This window comes from Rhinoraja longicauda, chromosome 3 (assembly GCF_053455715.1).
Source record: "Rhinoraja longicauda isolate Sanriku21f chromosome 3, sRhiLon1.1, whole genome shotgun sequence".
Taxonomy (NCBI): Eukaryota; Metazoa; Chordata; class Chondrichthyes; order Rajiformes; family Arhynchobatidae; genus Rhinoraja; species Rhinoraja longicauda.
Genome location: NC_135955.1, coordinates 94,159,319 through 94,176,484, shown reverse-complemented (window position 1 = coordinate 94,176,484; position 17,166 = coordinate 94,159,319). Strand labels below are relative to the sequence as shown.

Genomic DNA, 17,166 nt, shown 5'->3' with positions numbered 1-17,166 from the left:
AAACATAGAAAATATGTGCAGGAGGGGCCATTTGGCCCTTCGAGCCAGCACCGCCATTCATTGTGATCATGGCTGATCATCTATAATCAGTAACCCGTGCTTGCCTTCTCCCCACATCCCTTGATTCCGCTAGCCCCTAGAGCTCTATCTAACTGAGCACTTTGTGTATTTTATTTTAAACCAGAATCCTTGTGCTCGAGAACCAATGCATGCCGCCATGTTATCCACCGTGACTGTATCAGGCCGAAGTGCCCACATTTGGGTGGCACAGAGGTAGAGTTGAGGCAGGAACTAATAAAGACACTTGAACAGGTACACGAATAGGGAGGGTTTAGAGGGATATGACCGGTCCTCTGCCCACAGTCCTGCAGACTCTTCCCTTCCAGCAACTTCCAGCTTCCATCCGCTACAACCTGTGATAATGCAACCACACCAGAAAACAAGCTGCAGAAATAAAGAAATGCAGATGCTGGTTTACCAAGGAATGACACACAGTGTTGGAATAAAACAGCGGGTCAGGCAGATTGCTGGAGAACATGGATCAGTGATGTTTCGATCGTTCTTCAGACTGGGGCGGCACAGTGGCGCAGCTGTGCAGTTTTCTTTCCTACAGGTTTTAACTCCATCAACACTGAAATTTGGGATATTTAAAATACATGTATAACCATATAACAATTACAGCACGGAAACAGGCCCGTTCGGCCCTACCAGTCCACGCCGACCACTTTCTCTGACCTAGTCTCATCTACCTGCTCTCAGACCATAACCCTCCAATCCCCTCCCATCCATATACCTATCCAATTTACTCTTAAATAATAAAATGTAGATGTAAGCCTTTTTATTTTTGAACTAATTATTCACTGTCATAATCATTGGGCTACAGGTGAGATGGGTTGCTTGTAGCTGATGTCTGGCTTTCTGAAAAAAATGGACAGCTTTTATGATTTCTTTTTAAAATCTGAAGGTATTTCCAAATTTGTGTTTATAATTGTCAGGCTTGCTTGAGTAAATGGCAGAATAACCATGGAGAAAGGCAGGAAAGTGAATTATATTCATTGTATCCACATCTGCATTCCATTCACCGTTGAAAACAAAAATGAAATATTTGCTTCAGAGTCACGCCCGCATGTTGAACTTGTTAATCCAGAATGTGTAAATGGTTATTCTATGCAATTTCCGGCAATTCTATTGCTCAACTCGAGTCCTTTAAAGACTGTGGCAACCACTTGTGTTAAAATGAAAAAAGATGAATTTTATACTGTAAGATCATACCTCAGTGCCAATATCCATAAGACTCTTGGACACTCCATTCTTTAAGAGGCTATTTAATCATTGGATAATTTCTTGTAATTGTAGATCAATTTTTTTGTTGCTAATTTGGACTATTTTGAATGCATAGTTGTCAGATTCCAGTGTAGGAAGGAACTGGAGGCGCTGGTTTACCACCAATGATAGACGCAAAGTGCTGGAGTAACTCAGCGAGTCGGGCAGCATCTCTGGAGAACATGGATAGGTGACGTTTCACAGAGTGCTGGAGTAACTCAGCGGGTCAGGCAGCATCTCTGGAGAACATGGATAGGTGACGTTTCAGAGTGCTGGAGTAACTCAGCGGGTTAGGCAGCTTCTCTGGAGAAAAGGAATGGGGTGACGTTTCAGGTCAAGACCCTTCTCCAGACTAATTGGACCCTTCTTCATACTCTCAGAGCATGGCCTGTGGTGTGGACCGAAACGAGTCGCTGAGTAGTTTTATTTTCCTTTTCATCACAAATTTTAATTCTGTGACCCCCCTGGTCCTTTAAAACATCACTTGCATTTTTTCTGCATGCCCAATCGACATCAGACATGCACCTACAGGGCGATACGGTGGCGCAGCGGTAGAGTTGCTGCCTCAAAGCGCCGGAGACCCGGGTTTCATCCCGACTACAGGTGCTGTCTGTACGGAGTTTGTACGTTCTCCCCATGAACTGCATGGGTTTTCTCCGAGATCTTCGGTTTCCTCCCACACTTGTACAGGTTTGTAAGTTAATTGGCTTGGTAAATGTTTTTTTTTTAATTGTCCCTAGTAGGTATAGGATAGTGTTAATGTGCAGGGATCGCTGGTCGGCACGGACCTGGTGGGCCAAAAGGGCCTGTTTCCGCGCTGTATCTCTAAACTAAACCAAACACCATTAATCTGTTGTACATTCATAGCAATTTTCCTCCTTTGAGGAGGTTTTTGATTCCTTCTGAAAATACTTTCGTCTTGCCGCATGATGACCAGTAGAGGCCAGTGCTGTATCACATTTTATGCAGAGCTGGTTTTTTGAGCTGCGTTCTGTCCCGGCAGTGTGTAGGAAGCGTGGTATTCAAGGCAGTGAATGGACAATTTTACTGATTTAGGAAATAAACTGCAGATTCTGGTTACAATCGAAGGTAGACACAAAATGCTGGAGTAACTCAGCGGGTCAGACAGCATCTCGGGAGAGAAGGAATGTGTGACAATAGACAATAGACAATAGGTGCAGGAGTAGGCCATTCAGCCCTTCAAGCCAACACCGCCATTCAATGCGATCATGGCTGATCACTCTCAATCAGTACCCCGTTCCTGCCTTCTCCCCATACCCCCTCACTCCGCTATCCTTAAGAGCTCTATCCAGCTCTCTCTTGAAAGCATCCAACGAACTGGCCTCCACTGCCTTCTGAGGCAGAGAATTCCACACCTTCACCACCCTCTGACTGAAAAAGTTCTTCCTCATCTCCGTTCTAAATGGCCTACCCCTTATTCTTAAACTGTGGCCCCTTGTTCTTTACTCCCCCAACATTGGGAACATCTTATCTGCTTCTAATGTGTCCAATCCCCTAATTATCTTATATGTTTCAATAAGATCCCCCCTCATCTTCAGAAGAAGACCCTTTGTCACCCATTCCTTCTCTCCAGAGATGCTGCTTGGCCCGCTGAGTTACTCCAGCATTTTGTGTCTACCTGATTTACCTGTGACAGACCCCCGTCACCCCTTGCACAATCACCAACAGGCCAAGAAACGCTTGAAGAGTCCGAACAGCTTCATGGAACTAGAGCCGACCGTGCCAGGTACCAAAAGCAAACAACAGGTGGCACCAGAACACCATCTGCCTTATACAACCTAGAAAGCCCTAAACCGCCTCCGCACTGGATTGGGACGTTGCGGTCTCAACCTGAAGCAGTGGGGCTTCTCAGACTCTGACAAATGCAACTGTGGAGAGGTCCAGACAACGGCCCACCTACTGACTTGCGGTGGAGAGGCGTGCACTGCAGGCGATCTCCGCAGAGGCACAGATGTGGCACTGGCTGTGGCAAAGCGATGGCAGAACATTGACTGACACATAAGCGAGGGACCCTGATGTTGTGCTCTTCAATGTCACTTTTAATACAACATCTAGATTAAACACGAGTAAGAGTAGTGGGATTGCAGAGGCTTTCCAATCAAATCCAGTGATAAATTCTCATTGTATTCAGAGATACAGCGTGGAAGCAGGCCCTTCGAGTTCACACTCTCCATTGATCACCCTAGTTCACACTAGTTAGACAATAGACAGTAGGTGCAGGAGGAGGCCATTCGGCCCTTCGAGCCAGCACCGCCATTCAATGTGATCATGGCTGATAATTCTCAATCAGTACCCCGTTCCTGCCTTCTCCCCATACCCCCTGACTCCGCTATCCTTAAGAGCTCTATCCAGCTCTCTCTTGAATGCGTTCAGAGAATTGGCCTCCACTGCCTTCTGAGGCAGAGAATTCCACAGATTCACAACTCTGACTGAAAAAGTTTTTCCTCATCTCAGTTCTAAATGGCCTACCCCTTATTCTTAAACTGTGGCCCCTTGTTCTGGACTCCCCCAACATTGGGAACATGTTTCCTGCCTCTAACGTGTCCAACCCCTTAATAATCTTATACGTTTCGATAAGATCTCCTCTCATCCTTCTATTTGGAAGACATTTGGAAAGGTACACAGATACATGAATGGGAAAGGTTTAAAGGGATATGGACCAATTGCAGGCAGGTGGGACAAGCGTAGATGGGTCTTCTTGGTCGACTTGGGCTCGTTGGGCTTGTTTCCGAGCTGTATGATTCTGTGACTCCAAGTCTAAAAGAGGCCAGTTTTGACAATCAGGAGACGGGACAAGTGTTTCTACTGCCAGGGGTACAACTCCAGGATAGTGCTTCCTTCCTGGGCCCAGGGTGAAAGATTTCACGAGGTATTCTGAACGTGAAAGGATAGAGTGTGAGAGGTTGGAGTAGCAATGGGACACAGGAGGGGAATGAGGAACAGGCAATAGAATAAAGATTAATTAGAGTATTGTGTTTAGCTTTGGTCACGCTTTTGTTATATGTTGTGAAGCTGGAAGGACTGCAGGGAAGATTTATGAGGATGTTGCCAGGACTCGAGGGCCTGAACTACAAAGAGAGGTTGAGTGGACTAGGAATCTATTCCATGGAGCGCAGAAGCATGAGGGGTGATCTCATAGAGGTGTCTAAGATCACAAGGAAATTGATCGAGTAAGGGAATCAAGAACCAGAGAACTTTGGAGAGGGGAAAGATTTAAGAGAAACCCAAAAGGACAAATTTTTCACACAAAGGGTGGTGGGTATATGGAGTGAGTTACAGGTACGATAACAGCATTTAAAAGACATTTGGACAGATACACTGATAGGAAAGATGCAGGAAAAATGTTCCCAATGTTGGGCGAGTCCAGAACCAGGGGCCACACAGCCTTAGAATAAAGGGGAGGCCATTTAAAACTGAGGTGAGATGCTGCCTGACCCGCTGATTTTGTGTCTACCTTCGATTTTTTAACCAGCATCTGCAGTTCTTTCCCACACATGCAAGAATTTTTAGTTGTATTCCTACATTATAGAGAAGAAGAGAACACAAATCGCGTAATAAAAATAAATCGTGTCAATGATGGAAAAGGGGGTTAGGGCCAGGGAATTTCAGTGTTGAAATGAAAGTTATTTCATAAAATAAATGTTGTGTCAATGGCTAGAAGTTTACTTTTGTTGCTGCCAGCTAAAACTGCCACGGGCTGCTTGCCACACAGTCTAAGGATATCCTTGCACAAGTGTCAATTGAAGCATTTGCTTGTCAATTTCTAAGGCCACCCGTGGTGAAACAGCAGCTGTGTTGAGCGCTGTATGCTTAGGTTCCTGTTCTATGATAGTAATGGCTACTGGGAAAACAGTTTATTTTTTTCCCCCCTAGACCACTTGTTTTACTCAACACTGCTTTTTATTTCCCATGCCTGTCAATTTCCAAAGTTACATTTACAGACGCTCCTCGGTTTACGATACTTCGACGTACGATATTTCGACTTTACGATGCTGCAAAAGGTGGGAAACGGCAGCGAGCCACAGCTCGCTTATGGCCATGTGATCAGGTGTATTGAATGCATTTTCGACTTCCGATATTTTTGATCTACGGTGGGTTTATCGGAGCGTAACCCCATCGTAAGTCGAGGAGCATCTGTAGTTCCCAATGGCAGCCACGTTCTTACCAGTGTGTTGTAAATTAGCGTTCCCCTGTTTATCAAATCGGGTGATATCTCATTTACGTTATGGAAACACTAGCGAGAGCAGAACTACCTATATAAATAGTCACACAGCGTGGAAACAGGCCCTTCCACCCAAATAGCCCACGCTGACCAAGATACCCCATCCACACAAGTCCTATTGCCCCTAGTTTGCAGATGACACAAAGCTGGGAGGCAGTGTGAGCTGTGAGGAAGATGCTATGAGGCTGCAGGGTGACTTGGATAGGAGCAAGGAGATCCTATTACATTTGTACAAGGCCATGGTGAGACCACACATGGAGAATTGTGTAAGAAAAAAAATGCAGATGCTGATTAAAATCAAAGTCAAGTCAATTTTATTTGAAAAGCACATTTAAAAACAACCCACGTTGACCAAAGTGCTGTACATCAGTTCAGGTACTATGAACGAACATACAATGGCACACAAACATAACAGCCCCCTCAGAGGGCCTCAAACGCTAGGGAGTAGAAATAGGTTTTGAGCCTGGACTTAAAGGAGTCGATGGAGGGGGCAGTTCTGAAGGGGAAAGGGATGCTGTTCCACAGTCTAGGAGCTGCAACCGCAAAAGCGCGGTCACCCCTGAGCTTAAGCCTAGACCGCGGGATAGTCAGTAGCCCCAAGTTGGTATGTTGGCATTCATAGCAAGAGGATTTGAGTTTAGGAGCAGGGAGGTTCTGCTGCAGTTGTACAGGGCCTTGGTGAGACCGCACCTGGAGTATTGTGTGCAGTTTTGGTCTCCTAACCTGAGGAAAGACGTTCTTGCCTTAGAGGGAGTACAGAGAAGGTTCACCAGATTAATCCCTGGGATGGCGGGACTTGTATATGAGGAAAGACTGGATAGACTGGGCTTGTACTCGCTGGAATTTAGAAGACTGAGGGGGGATCTTATAGAAACATATAAAATTCTTAAGAGGTTGGATAGGCTAGATGCGGGAAGATTGTTCCCGATGTTGGGGGAGTCCAGAACCAGGGGTCACAGCTTAAGGATAAGGGGGAAGTCTTTTAGGACCGAGATGAGAAAACATTTCTTCACACAGAGAGTGGTGAGTCTGAAATTCCCTGCCACAGAAGGTAGTTGAGGCCAGTTCATTGGCTATATTTAAGAGGGAGTTAGATGTGGCCCTTTTTGCTAAAGGGATCAGGGGGTATGGAGAGAAGGCAGGTACAGGCTACTGAGCTGGATGATCAGCCATGATCATATTGAATGGCGGTGCAGGCTCGAAGGGCCAAATGGCCTACTCCTGCACCTATTTTCTATGTTTCTATGACCTGAGGGACCTGGAGATGGTGGGTTAGAAGATTTTTGATATGGGGGGGCTGGAGTAACTCAGCGGGTCAGGCAGCATCTCGGGAGAGAAGGAACGGGTGACGTTTTGGGTCGAGACCTTTCTCCAGTCTGAAGAAGGGTCTCGACCCGAAACGTCACCCGTTCCTTCTCTCCCGAGATGCTGCCTGACCCGCTGAGTTACTCCAGCATTTTGTGTCTACCCTGGAGTGTTGTGTGCCGTTTTGGTCTCCTAATTTGAGGAAGGACATTCTTGCTATTGAGGGAGTGCAGCGTAGGTTCACCAGGTTAATTCCCGGGATGGCGGGACTGACATATGAAAGAATGCGTCGACTGGGCTTGTATTCACTGGAATTTAGAAAGATGAAAGGAGATCTTAGAAATATATAAAATTCTTAAAGGATTGAACAGACTAGATGTAGGAAAACTGTTCCCGATGTTGGGGGAGTCCAGAAACAGGGGTCACAGTTTATGAATAAGGGGTAGGCCATTTAGGACTGAGATGAGGAAAAACTTTTTCACCCAGAGAGTAGTGAATCTGTGGAATTCTCTGCCACAGAAGGCAGTGGAGGCCAATTCATTGAATGTATTCAAGAGAGAGTTAGATTTAGCTGTTTGGGCTAATCAAGGGATATGGGGAGAAAGCAGGAACGGTGTACTGATTTTGGATGATCAGCCATGATCATATTGAATGGTGGTGCTGGCTCGATGGGGCGAATAGCCTACTCCTGAACCTATTTTCTATGTTTTTATATTTCTATACCTGCATTTGGCCCATAAAGCTCTAAACCATGTATTTGTCCGAATGTCTTTTATACGTTATCATAGTACCTACTTCATCTATCCCCTCTGGAAGCTCGTTCCATAGACCCACCACCCCCATGTATGGAAAAAGGTGGCCCTCGGGTTCATCTTAAATCTTTCCCCACTCACCTGTTTGGCTCAGACATTATGAGCTAACAGGCCTATTCTTGTGCTGTACTGTCGAATGTTTGTGATGTGGACTAGATCATACTAAAAACCCTTTCCCCTCAGAGTGCACAGTTTTTGATAAGTGTAGTTTAGTTTAGAGTTACAGCGCGGAAACGGGTCCTTCGGCCCACCGAGTCCACGCCGACCAGTGATCCCCACACACTAACACTATTCCACACACTAGGAACAATTTACACTTATACCAAGCCAATTAACCTACAAACCTGTACGTCTTTGAAGTGTGGGAAGAAACAGAAGATCTCGGAGAAAACCCACGTAGGTCACGGGGAGAACGTACAAACTCCATAAAGACAGCACCCGTAGTCCGTAGTTGGGATGGAACCCGGGTCTCTGGCACTGCAAGCACTGTAAGGCAGCAACTCTACCGCTGTGCCACCGTGACCGCCCCACGGTTGGGGAGGGTTAATCTCATGCAGTCCAGACCATCGCACAAACCAACCTCCCATCCATCTACACCTCACGCTGCCTCGGCAAGGCCAGCAGCATAATCAAGGACCAGTCTCACCCCGGCCACTCCCTCTTCTCCCCTGTCCCATCGGGCAAGAGGTACAGAAGTGTGAAAACGCACACCTCCAGATTCAGGGCCAGTTTCTTCCCGGCTGTTATCAGGCAACTGAACCATCCTACCACAACCAGAGAGCAGTGCTGAACTACCATCTACCTCATTGGTGACCCTCGGACTATCTTTGATCGAATTTTACTGGCTTTACCTTGCACTAAACGTTATTCCCTTATTGTGTATCTATACATTGTGAACGGCTCGATTGTAATCGTGTATTGTCTTTCCGCTGACTGGTTAGCGCGTGACAAAAGGTTTTCGCTGTACCTCGGTACACGTGACAATAAACTGAACTGAATCTGATGATCGGCCCTGAGGCTGTTTGGGAACGTGGAGTACTCTGCTTGAAGTGGTGCTGGAGGCAATGCCTCTCGTCTGAACAAACACAGACATAAAAGGCAACAATCAAATGAACATAATTAGTATGGGTGAGTCTTTGGTGCTCAGCATGGACACATCGGGCCGTAGGACATGTTTCTGTGCTGTACAAGTATAGAATTTTGTTTGCTTAGAATATTATTTTGTTCATTTGAATAAAATAAATCGGGGAGAGTGGAGCTGCTGCTTCTGTTTGGATCCTCTTCTGTGAAATGACAAAGCTGTGTTAATGTTAATGGCAAACATTACATGGTGTTGCAAACAGATAGCTCCTTTTTCTTGGCTCTCTTTCAATGGTATTACTGGTTGGATTGACAAATAAAAAGGTGACTTTGTACGCTTTGGCACGGCATATATATTGTTTTAACATATCATGCAGTCATAGAGCACGGAAACAGGCCCTTCTGCCCAATTCGTCATGCCAACCAAGATGCCCCATCTATGTTAGTCTCACTTGCCCGCGTTTGGCCCATCTATAGACAATAGACAATAGGTGCAGGAGGAGGCCATTCGGCCCTTCGATCCAGCACCGCCATTCAATGTGATCATGGCTGATCATTCTCAATCAGTACCCCGTTCCTGCCTTCTCCCCATACCCCCTGACTCCGCTATCCTTAAGAGCTCTATCCAGCTCTATCTTGAATGCATTCAGAGAATTGGCCCCCACTGCCTTCTGAGGCAGAAGATTCCACAGATTCACAACTCTGACTGAAAAAGTTTTTCCTCATCTCAGTTCTAAATGGGCTACCCCTTATTCTTAAACTGTGGCCCCTTGTTCTGGACTCCCCCAACATTGGGAACATGTTTCCTGCCTCTAACGTGTCCAACCCCTTAATAATCTTATATGTTTAGATAAGATCCCCTCTCATCCTTCTAAATTCCAGTGTATACAAGCCTAGTCGCTCCAGTCTTTCAACATATGACAGTCCCGCCATTCCGGGAATTAACCTAGTAAACCTACGCTGCATGCCCTCAATAGCAAGAATATCCTTCCTCAAATTTGGAGACCAAAACTGCACACAGTACTCCAGGTGCGGTCTCACTAGGGCCTTGTACAACTGCAGAAGGACCTCTTTGCTCCTATACTCAACTCCTCTTGTTATGAAGGCCAACATTCCATTGGCTTTCTTCACTGCCTGCTGTACCTGCATGCTTCCTTTCAGTGACTGATGCACTAGGACACCCAGATCTCGTTGTACGTCCCCTGCTCCTAACTATACACTAAAATTCTCGTTTGTTTGTTTGTTTGTTCCTGAACTACAGCCAAAGCGGTACACGATAGCGCGACAATTCTAGGCCCACCTTACTCACCGTCGTCCCTTTGGTGCTAATGGAAGAAGCTTCATTGAAATTGGTGTTATATTTGAAAAGTTATTCACATTTTAAAGTTTAAATCTATCTCCTAGGGAGGATGGGCGGGGGGTGGAGGGAGGTTGAGGGGGATGGAGTGGGGGTGAGGGGAAGGAGGGGAGGGGGCGGGGGAAGGGAGAGGGGAGGAGTGGGTGCTGCACCAATGCAGGAGAGGTTTGGGCCCGACAGGTCCACCTGGTCTAGTATCCCTCTAAATCTTTCATATCCATATACCTGTCCAAGTGCGTTTTAAATGTTGTTAATGTACCTGTCTCAACTAACTCCTCTGGCAGTTCATTCCATTTACCAACCACCCTTTGAGTGAAAAAGTTGCCCCTCAGGTTCATATTATATCTTTCCCCTCTCACCATAAACCTATATCCTCTGGTTCTTGATTTCCCTACTCTGGGCAAGAGACTGTGCGTTCACCCGATCTATTCCCCTCGGGCCACAGTTTAAGAATAAGGGGTAGGCCATTTAGAACGGAGATGAGGAAAAACGTTTTCAGTCATAGAGTTGTAAATCTGTTGAATTCACTGCCTCAGAAGGCAGTGGAGGCCAATTCCCTGAATGCATTCAAGACAGAACTAGATAGAGGTCTTAAGGATAGCGGAGTCAGGGGGTATGGGGAGAAGGCAGGAACGGGGTACTGATTGTGATGGTCTCCTCCTGCACCTATTGTCTATTGTGATTTTATACACCTGTGTAAGATCACCGCTCGTCCTCCTGCACTCCAAGGAATAAAGTCCCAGCCTGCCCACCCGCTCCCGATAACGCAGTCCCTCAAATCCTGGCAATATCCTCATAGAGTTTCTTTGCACTCTTTCCAGTTTAACAACATCCGTCCTCCAGGTGCTTAGTGTTGCTTTTACAGCTGTGAGCATTGGGAGATTTAAGAGGCTGTGGCAACATCTGGCTGATTAAAATCCTCCTGTCTGTATCGAGGCTGATGCCCAGACAGAGGGCTAATACCTTGAAGCTGGGGAGATGGAGACAAATATGAAAAGCCCTTCCTTCCATTGCCATTGCTTCCCATTAGCTTTGGAGAAGCTGGTAACTAAATAAGAACTGTTGTGGCGCTGCGGTCGAGCTACTGCCTCACAGCGCTAGAGACCCGAGTTTGATCCTGACTACGGGCGCCGTCTGTACGGAGTTTGTCCGTTCGCCCAGTGACCTGCGTGGGTTTTCTCTGAGATCTCCGGTTTCCTCCCACACTCCAAAGATGTGCAGGTTTGCGCTGTCCATGGGCACTCTGGGGGATTTCCGGGACCGCTGGGCACCGCGGGGGACTGGATGCATCCTGGATAGCGATTGTAATATAGTTGTATAATAGTTTCATTTGGTATATTTGTTTGTATTGTATGCTGGTGGTGGGTTCTGTTTTGTTTTATTGCATATGGTAAATATTGTTTTAAAATAATTAAATACATTTTTTGATAATTAAAAATAAGATGCAGGTTTGTAGGCTAATTGGCTTGGTATAAATGTGAATTGTCCTTAGTGTGTGTAGGATAGTGTTAGTGTGCGGGGATCGCTGGTCAGTGCGGACTTGGTGGGCCGAAGGGCCTGTTTCCGCGCTGCATCTCTAAACTAAACTAAACTGTTCTTCCATCATTGATCTATCAGGTTGATCAACAATATTTATTTCCTTGGAATGTGGACACTGTTGACAATGCCATCAGTTGTTGCCCATTCCTAAATGCCACTGAGGGGGGCGGTGTGGGGGGAGGACGGGGAAGGTAGGACCCTACTCCGTCCCGTAGGAAGGTAGGAGATCTTATCGAAACGTATAAGATTATTAAGGGGTTGGACACGTTAGAGGCAGGAAACATGTTCCCAATGTTGGGGGAGTCCAGAACCAGGGGCCACAGTTTAAGAATAAGGGGTAGGCCATTTAGAACGGAGATGAGGAAAAACTTTTTCAGTCAGAGAGTTGTGAATCTGTGGAATTCTCTGCCTCAGAAGGCAGTGGAGGCCAATTCTCTGAATGCATTCAAGAGAGAGCTAGATAGAGCTCTTAAGGATAGCGGAGTCAGGGGGAATGGGGAGAAGGCAGGAACGGGGTACTGATTGAGAATGATCAGCCATGATCACGTTGAATGGCGGTGCTGGCTCAAAGGGCCGAATGGCCTCCTCCTGCACCTATTGTCTATTGACCTTGGTCTCTGGTATTGAAAGGCAACAACTCTGGGCGGTCACGGTGGTGCAGCGGTAGAGTTGCCGCCTTACAGCGAATACAGCGGCGGATACCAGGGTTCCATCCCGACTACGGGTGCCGTCTGTACGGTGATTGTACGTTCTCCCCGCATGGGTTTTCTCCGAGATCATCGGTTTCCTCCCGCACTCCAAAAGACGTGCAGGTTTGTAGGTTAATTGGTTGGGCAAATGTGAAAATTGTCCCTAGTGTGTGTCGGATAGTGTTACTGTGTGGGGATCGCTGGTCGGCGCGGACCCAGTGGGCCGAAGGGCCTGTTTCCGCGCTGTATCTCTAAACTAAACTAAACTCTCCCGCTGTTCCACCCGTGAATCTCTTGACTTATGAATCTTATTTTTAATTCTCTTATACCCTTTTCTCCTCCAGTTTGTCATGCAGAATTAAATGCAATTCTGAACAAGAACGCCAGCGATGTTAAAGGATGCACAATGTATGTGGCCTTGTTCCCCTGTAATGAATGTGCTAAACTCATCATCCAGTCAGGTAAAGATTTGCAATCACTCCACTTTCGATTTTTTTCTGCATTTGTATACCAACTTTCGGCTCAATATCTCATTACAAAGTAAGTATAATTTTTAAACTGGTACCCTTTGTCTAGATGAATCATCCCATCATGCAAAAATTGTCTCTGCCTGTCACTGAACAATGTTACGTTCCCATTGACTAATTGCTACAGTGTGCAATTCTTAACATGTTTTTAATTTAAATCAACAACCTTCCAAAACTGGCTGCCAAATTAAAAACCAAGCAGAGTAGATAATTAATGTGAAGATCTTGTGCTGTGAAGACCCTAAGCATAAAACGGAAAGATTAATGGAGAAATGTGCAGTTAAAACTGATTGTGTTGTCAGGGGATCGTACTGTGCTCCTGTTAGAGGTTATAGGAACCTGGGGGGTGAATCTTTCCACACAAAGGGTGGGGGGTGGAGGGTGGATGGAACAAGCTGAGGCTGGAGGAAGTTGAGGCAGGGACCATCCCAACGTTTAAGAAAAAGTTAACCAGGTACGTGGATAGGACAGGTTTGGAGGGATATGGCAGGTGGGATTAGTGTTGCTGGGACATGTTGGCCAGTGTGGGCAAGTTGGGCCAAAGAGCCCGTTTCCACACTGTATCACTCTATGACTCTAGAGGTGTTGCTGATCGGGGCAAAACAGGGTCACTTTCTCCCCATCCTCCCTTGCACTAAACGATATTCCGTTTATCATGTATCTGTACACATGTGGACGGGTCGATTGTAATCATGTATAGTCTTGCCACTGACTAGTTAGCACACAACAAACGCTTTTCACTGTACCTCGGTACACATAACAATAAACTAAACTGTGGATGAAAGTAAGCATGCATGTACAGCAGACAGTGAAGATAGCTAATGGCCATAACAAGAGGAGTTGAGTATAGTAGCAAAGAGGTCCTTCTGCAGTTGTACAGGGCCCTATTGAGACCGCACCTGGAGTACTGTGTGCAGTTTTGGTCTCCAAATTTGAGGAAGGACATTCTTGCTACTGAGGGCGTGCAGCGTAGGTTTACTAGGTTAATTCCCAGGATGGCGGGACTGTCGTATGTTGAAAGACTGGAGCGATTGGGCGTATACACTGGAATTTAGAAGGATGAGAGGGGATCTTATTGAAACATATAAGATTATTAAGGGATTGGACACGCTAGAGGTAGGAAACATGTTCCTGATGTTGGGGGAGTCCAGAACCAGGGGCCACAGTTTAAGAATAAGGGGTAGGCCATTTAGAACGGAGATGAGGAAAAACTTTTTCACTCGGAGAGTTGTGAATCCGTGGAATTCTCTGCCTCAGAAGGCAGTGGAGGCCAATTCTCTGGATGCTTTCAAGAGAGAGCTAGATAGAGCTCTTAATGATAGCAGAGTCAAGGGAAATGGGGAGGAGGCAGGAACGGGGTACTGATTGTGAATGATTAGCCATGATCACAATGAATGGTGGCGCTGGCTCGAAGGGCTGAATGGCCTCCTCCTGCACCTGTTGTCTATTGTCCATAGAGTCCCTCTTGTTAACCTGGTGAACAGTGATTGACTTGTGGGTGTAGGCCAATCCATCTCACAGACCAGACTTCCCCACCATTGACTCCATCTACCTGCTTCCACGCTGCCTGGGTAAAGCAGCCAGCATAATCAAAGGCTTGTCCCACCCCTCCCTACTCCTGGCCGGCAGAAGATACAGAAGCTTGAAAGGGTGCGATGCACTGTGTATTGTGACACATTTCTCCCGTGACCACCATTAACATTTTCTGTGACTTGTGCCACAGTCGACCTTCTGTCGGTTCGGACCAGACGGGATAGCCTTCGTTGCCCTCGCGCATCGATGAGCCTTGGGCGCCCAACACCCTGTCTGTTGCCAGTTTGTGGTTTGTCCCTCCTCGGACCACTGTCGGTAGGTACTCACCACTGCTGACTGGGAGCACCCCACAAGCCTTGCCGTTTCAGAGATGCTCTGACCCAGTCGTCTGACCATAATAATTTGGCCCTTGTCAAAGTCACTCAGGTCTTTACTCCTGCCCATTTCTCCTGCATCCAACACATCAACTTCAAGAACTGACTCTTCACTTGCTGCCTAATATATCCCACCCCTTGACAGGTGCCATAGTAACAAGATAATCAGTCTGAAGAGGGGTCTTGACCCGAAACGTCACCCATTCCTTCTCTCCAGAGATGCTGCCTGACCTGCTGAGTTACTCCAGCATTTTGTGAATAAAGACCTTCGATTTGTACCAGCATCTGCAGTTATTTTCTTATACTAGATAATCAATTTTATTCACTTCGCCTGTCAGTGGTCATAATGTTTTGGCTGATCGGTGTAAATCTAAACCTAAGCTTAGCAGAAGCCTAACAGCTTTCTTATGGCCTTCTGTGCAGCCAAAGTTGACAGGATATGTGGCACCTGTTAAATTAAGTGGACCATTCTACCTTGTTGCCTGAGCCCCTTCCCATGCTCCCCTAAGGTCTGAAGCAGGGACACAACCCTTGTGTGTAAAATTATGAGCGGCATAGATAGGAAAGACGGTCAGAAGCATGGTAGAAATAATAAAAACTAGAGGGCTCAGCTTTAAGGTGAGAGTGGCAAACTTTAAAAAACCTGCCCTCCACATCTCCTTTAGAGGGTGGTGGGTGCCTGGACTGTGCTGTTAGGGATCGTGAAGGAAAGGGCACTGCGGCCCAGCAGTAGAGTTGCTGCCTCACAGCGCCAGAGATTCGGGTTCAATCCTGACTAAGGGTGCTGTCTGTACGGAGTTTGCACGTTCTCCCCGTGACTGCTTGGGTGTGATCTCGTTTCCTCCCACATTCTAAAGACGTGCGGGTTTGTTGATTAATTTGCTTCTGTAAATTGTCCCCAGTCCGTAGTTTAGAACTAGTGTCCGGTTGATCGTGGTCGGCATAAACCTTTTCTTTTATACAGATTCTCCCTGACTAACGATGCTTCGAATTGCGATATTTCGACTTTGTGATATGGTGCAAACGGCTGTGGCCCTCAGCGAGCGCGGCTCGCTTCCGGCCACGTGATCACGTGTATTCAATGCATTTCGCCATACGATACTTTCGGTTTACGATGGGGTTCTCGGAACGTAACCCCCATCGTAAGTCGAGGAGCACCTGTATATCAAAACATTTATTCAATTATTAAAAATAATATTTACAATATTTACAAAACAGAACCCACCACCATAATACAAGACAAACAAATATACTAAATGAACTACTATACAACAATGAGGCCCACCGGAAATTTGGAGGAACAGCACCTCATATTTCGCCTGGGCAGCTTGCAGCCCAGTGGTATGAACATCGACTTCTCCAACTTTAGATAGTTCCTCTGTCCCTCCCCCTCCTCCTTCCCAGATCTCCCTCTATCTTCCTGTCTCCACCTATATCCTTCCTTTGTCCTGCCCCCCCCTGACACCAGTCTGAAGAAGGGTCTCGTCCCGAAACGTCACCCATTCCTTCTCTCCTGAGATGCTGCCTGACCTGCTGAGTTACTCCAGCATTTTGTGAATAAATACCTTTGATTTGTACCAGCATCTGCAGTTATTTTCTTATACTATACAACAATGTTACAATCCTTGTCCAGGATGCATTCAACTCCCCCCCCGTGGTGCCCAGCGGTCCCGGAAATCCCCCAGGGTGCCCGTGGACAGCGCGTGGTCCCTCTCTAACACTACCCGGGCGCGGACATAACCCCGGAAAAGGGGCAGGCAGCCGGCTCGGGCAGAGCCCTCTTGCACCTGACACTGTGACTCGCGGATGGCCAGCTTGGCCAAGGTTGGCATGAACTTGGTGGGCCGAAGGGCATGTTTCCACGCTATATCTCTAAACTAAAAGACACGGTGGTGACCTTTAAGAGGCTATTGGATAGGCACATGGATATGGTGGTTTTGGAAGGATTACAGGCAGGCAGAGTTTATCTCAGCATCATGTTCGGCACAGACTTTGCGTGCTGAAGGGCCTGTTCCTGTGCTGTGTACATTTTATGAGCCGAATCGTCGTCTGGTTCTCCACAGATGCCGCCTGACCCGCTGAGTTATTCCAGCACTTTTTGCAGAAGATTCCGGCATCTGCAGTTTCTAATGTCCCCTCAAGCATTGCTATGAATTTGAAATGTAGATCTGGTGAACCTGATAATGTGCATTAATTTGGCAGCTAAATGTATTGAATAATTGGTTGCTCATTTTATTATGGAAATTGTGGCATTTATAGAGAGTAGACGAGTTTGAATCGATAGAGGATTGCAATCCTGAGATGTAATAATTGAAGCTTTTAATATATTGTTACATTCACACTATTCAAGCAGGTGTACAAGTTTTAGTGCAATTTACATCTAA

General features: G+C 46.5%; 1 protein-coding gene across 1 annotated transcript in view; it reads left to right on the top strand.

The window, feature by feature from the left end:
* dctd (dCMP deaminase) overlaps window positions 1-17,166 on the top strand; it is a 67,197-nt gene that overhangs the window by 20,566 nt on the left and 29,465 nt on the right. The window contains exon 4 of the mRNA XM_078397083.1: window positions 12,693-12,809. Within this exon, the coding sequence (XP_078253209.1) occupies window positions 12,693-12,809 (117 nt within the window). The remainder of the gene's footprint in view (window positions 1-12,692; window positions 12,810-17,166) is intronic.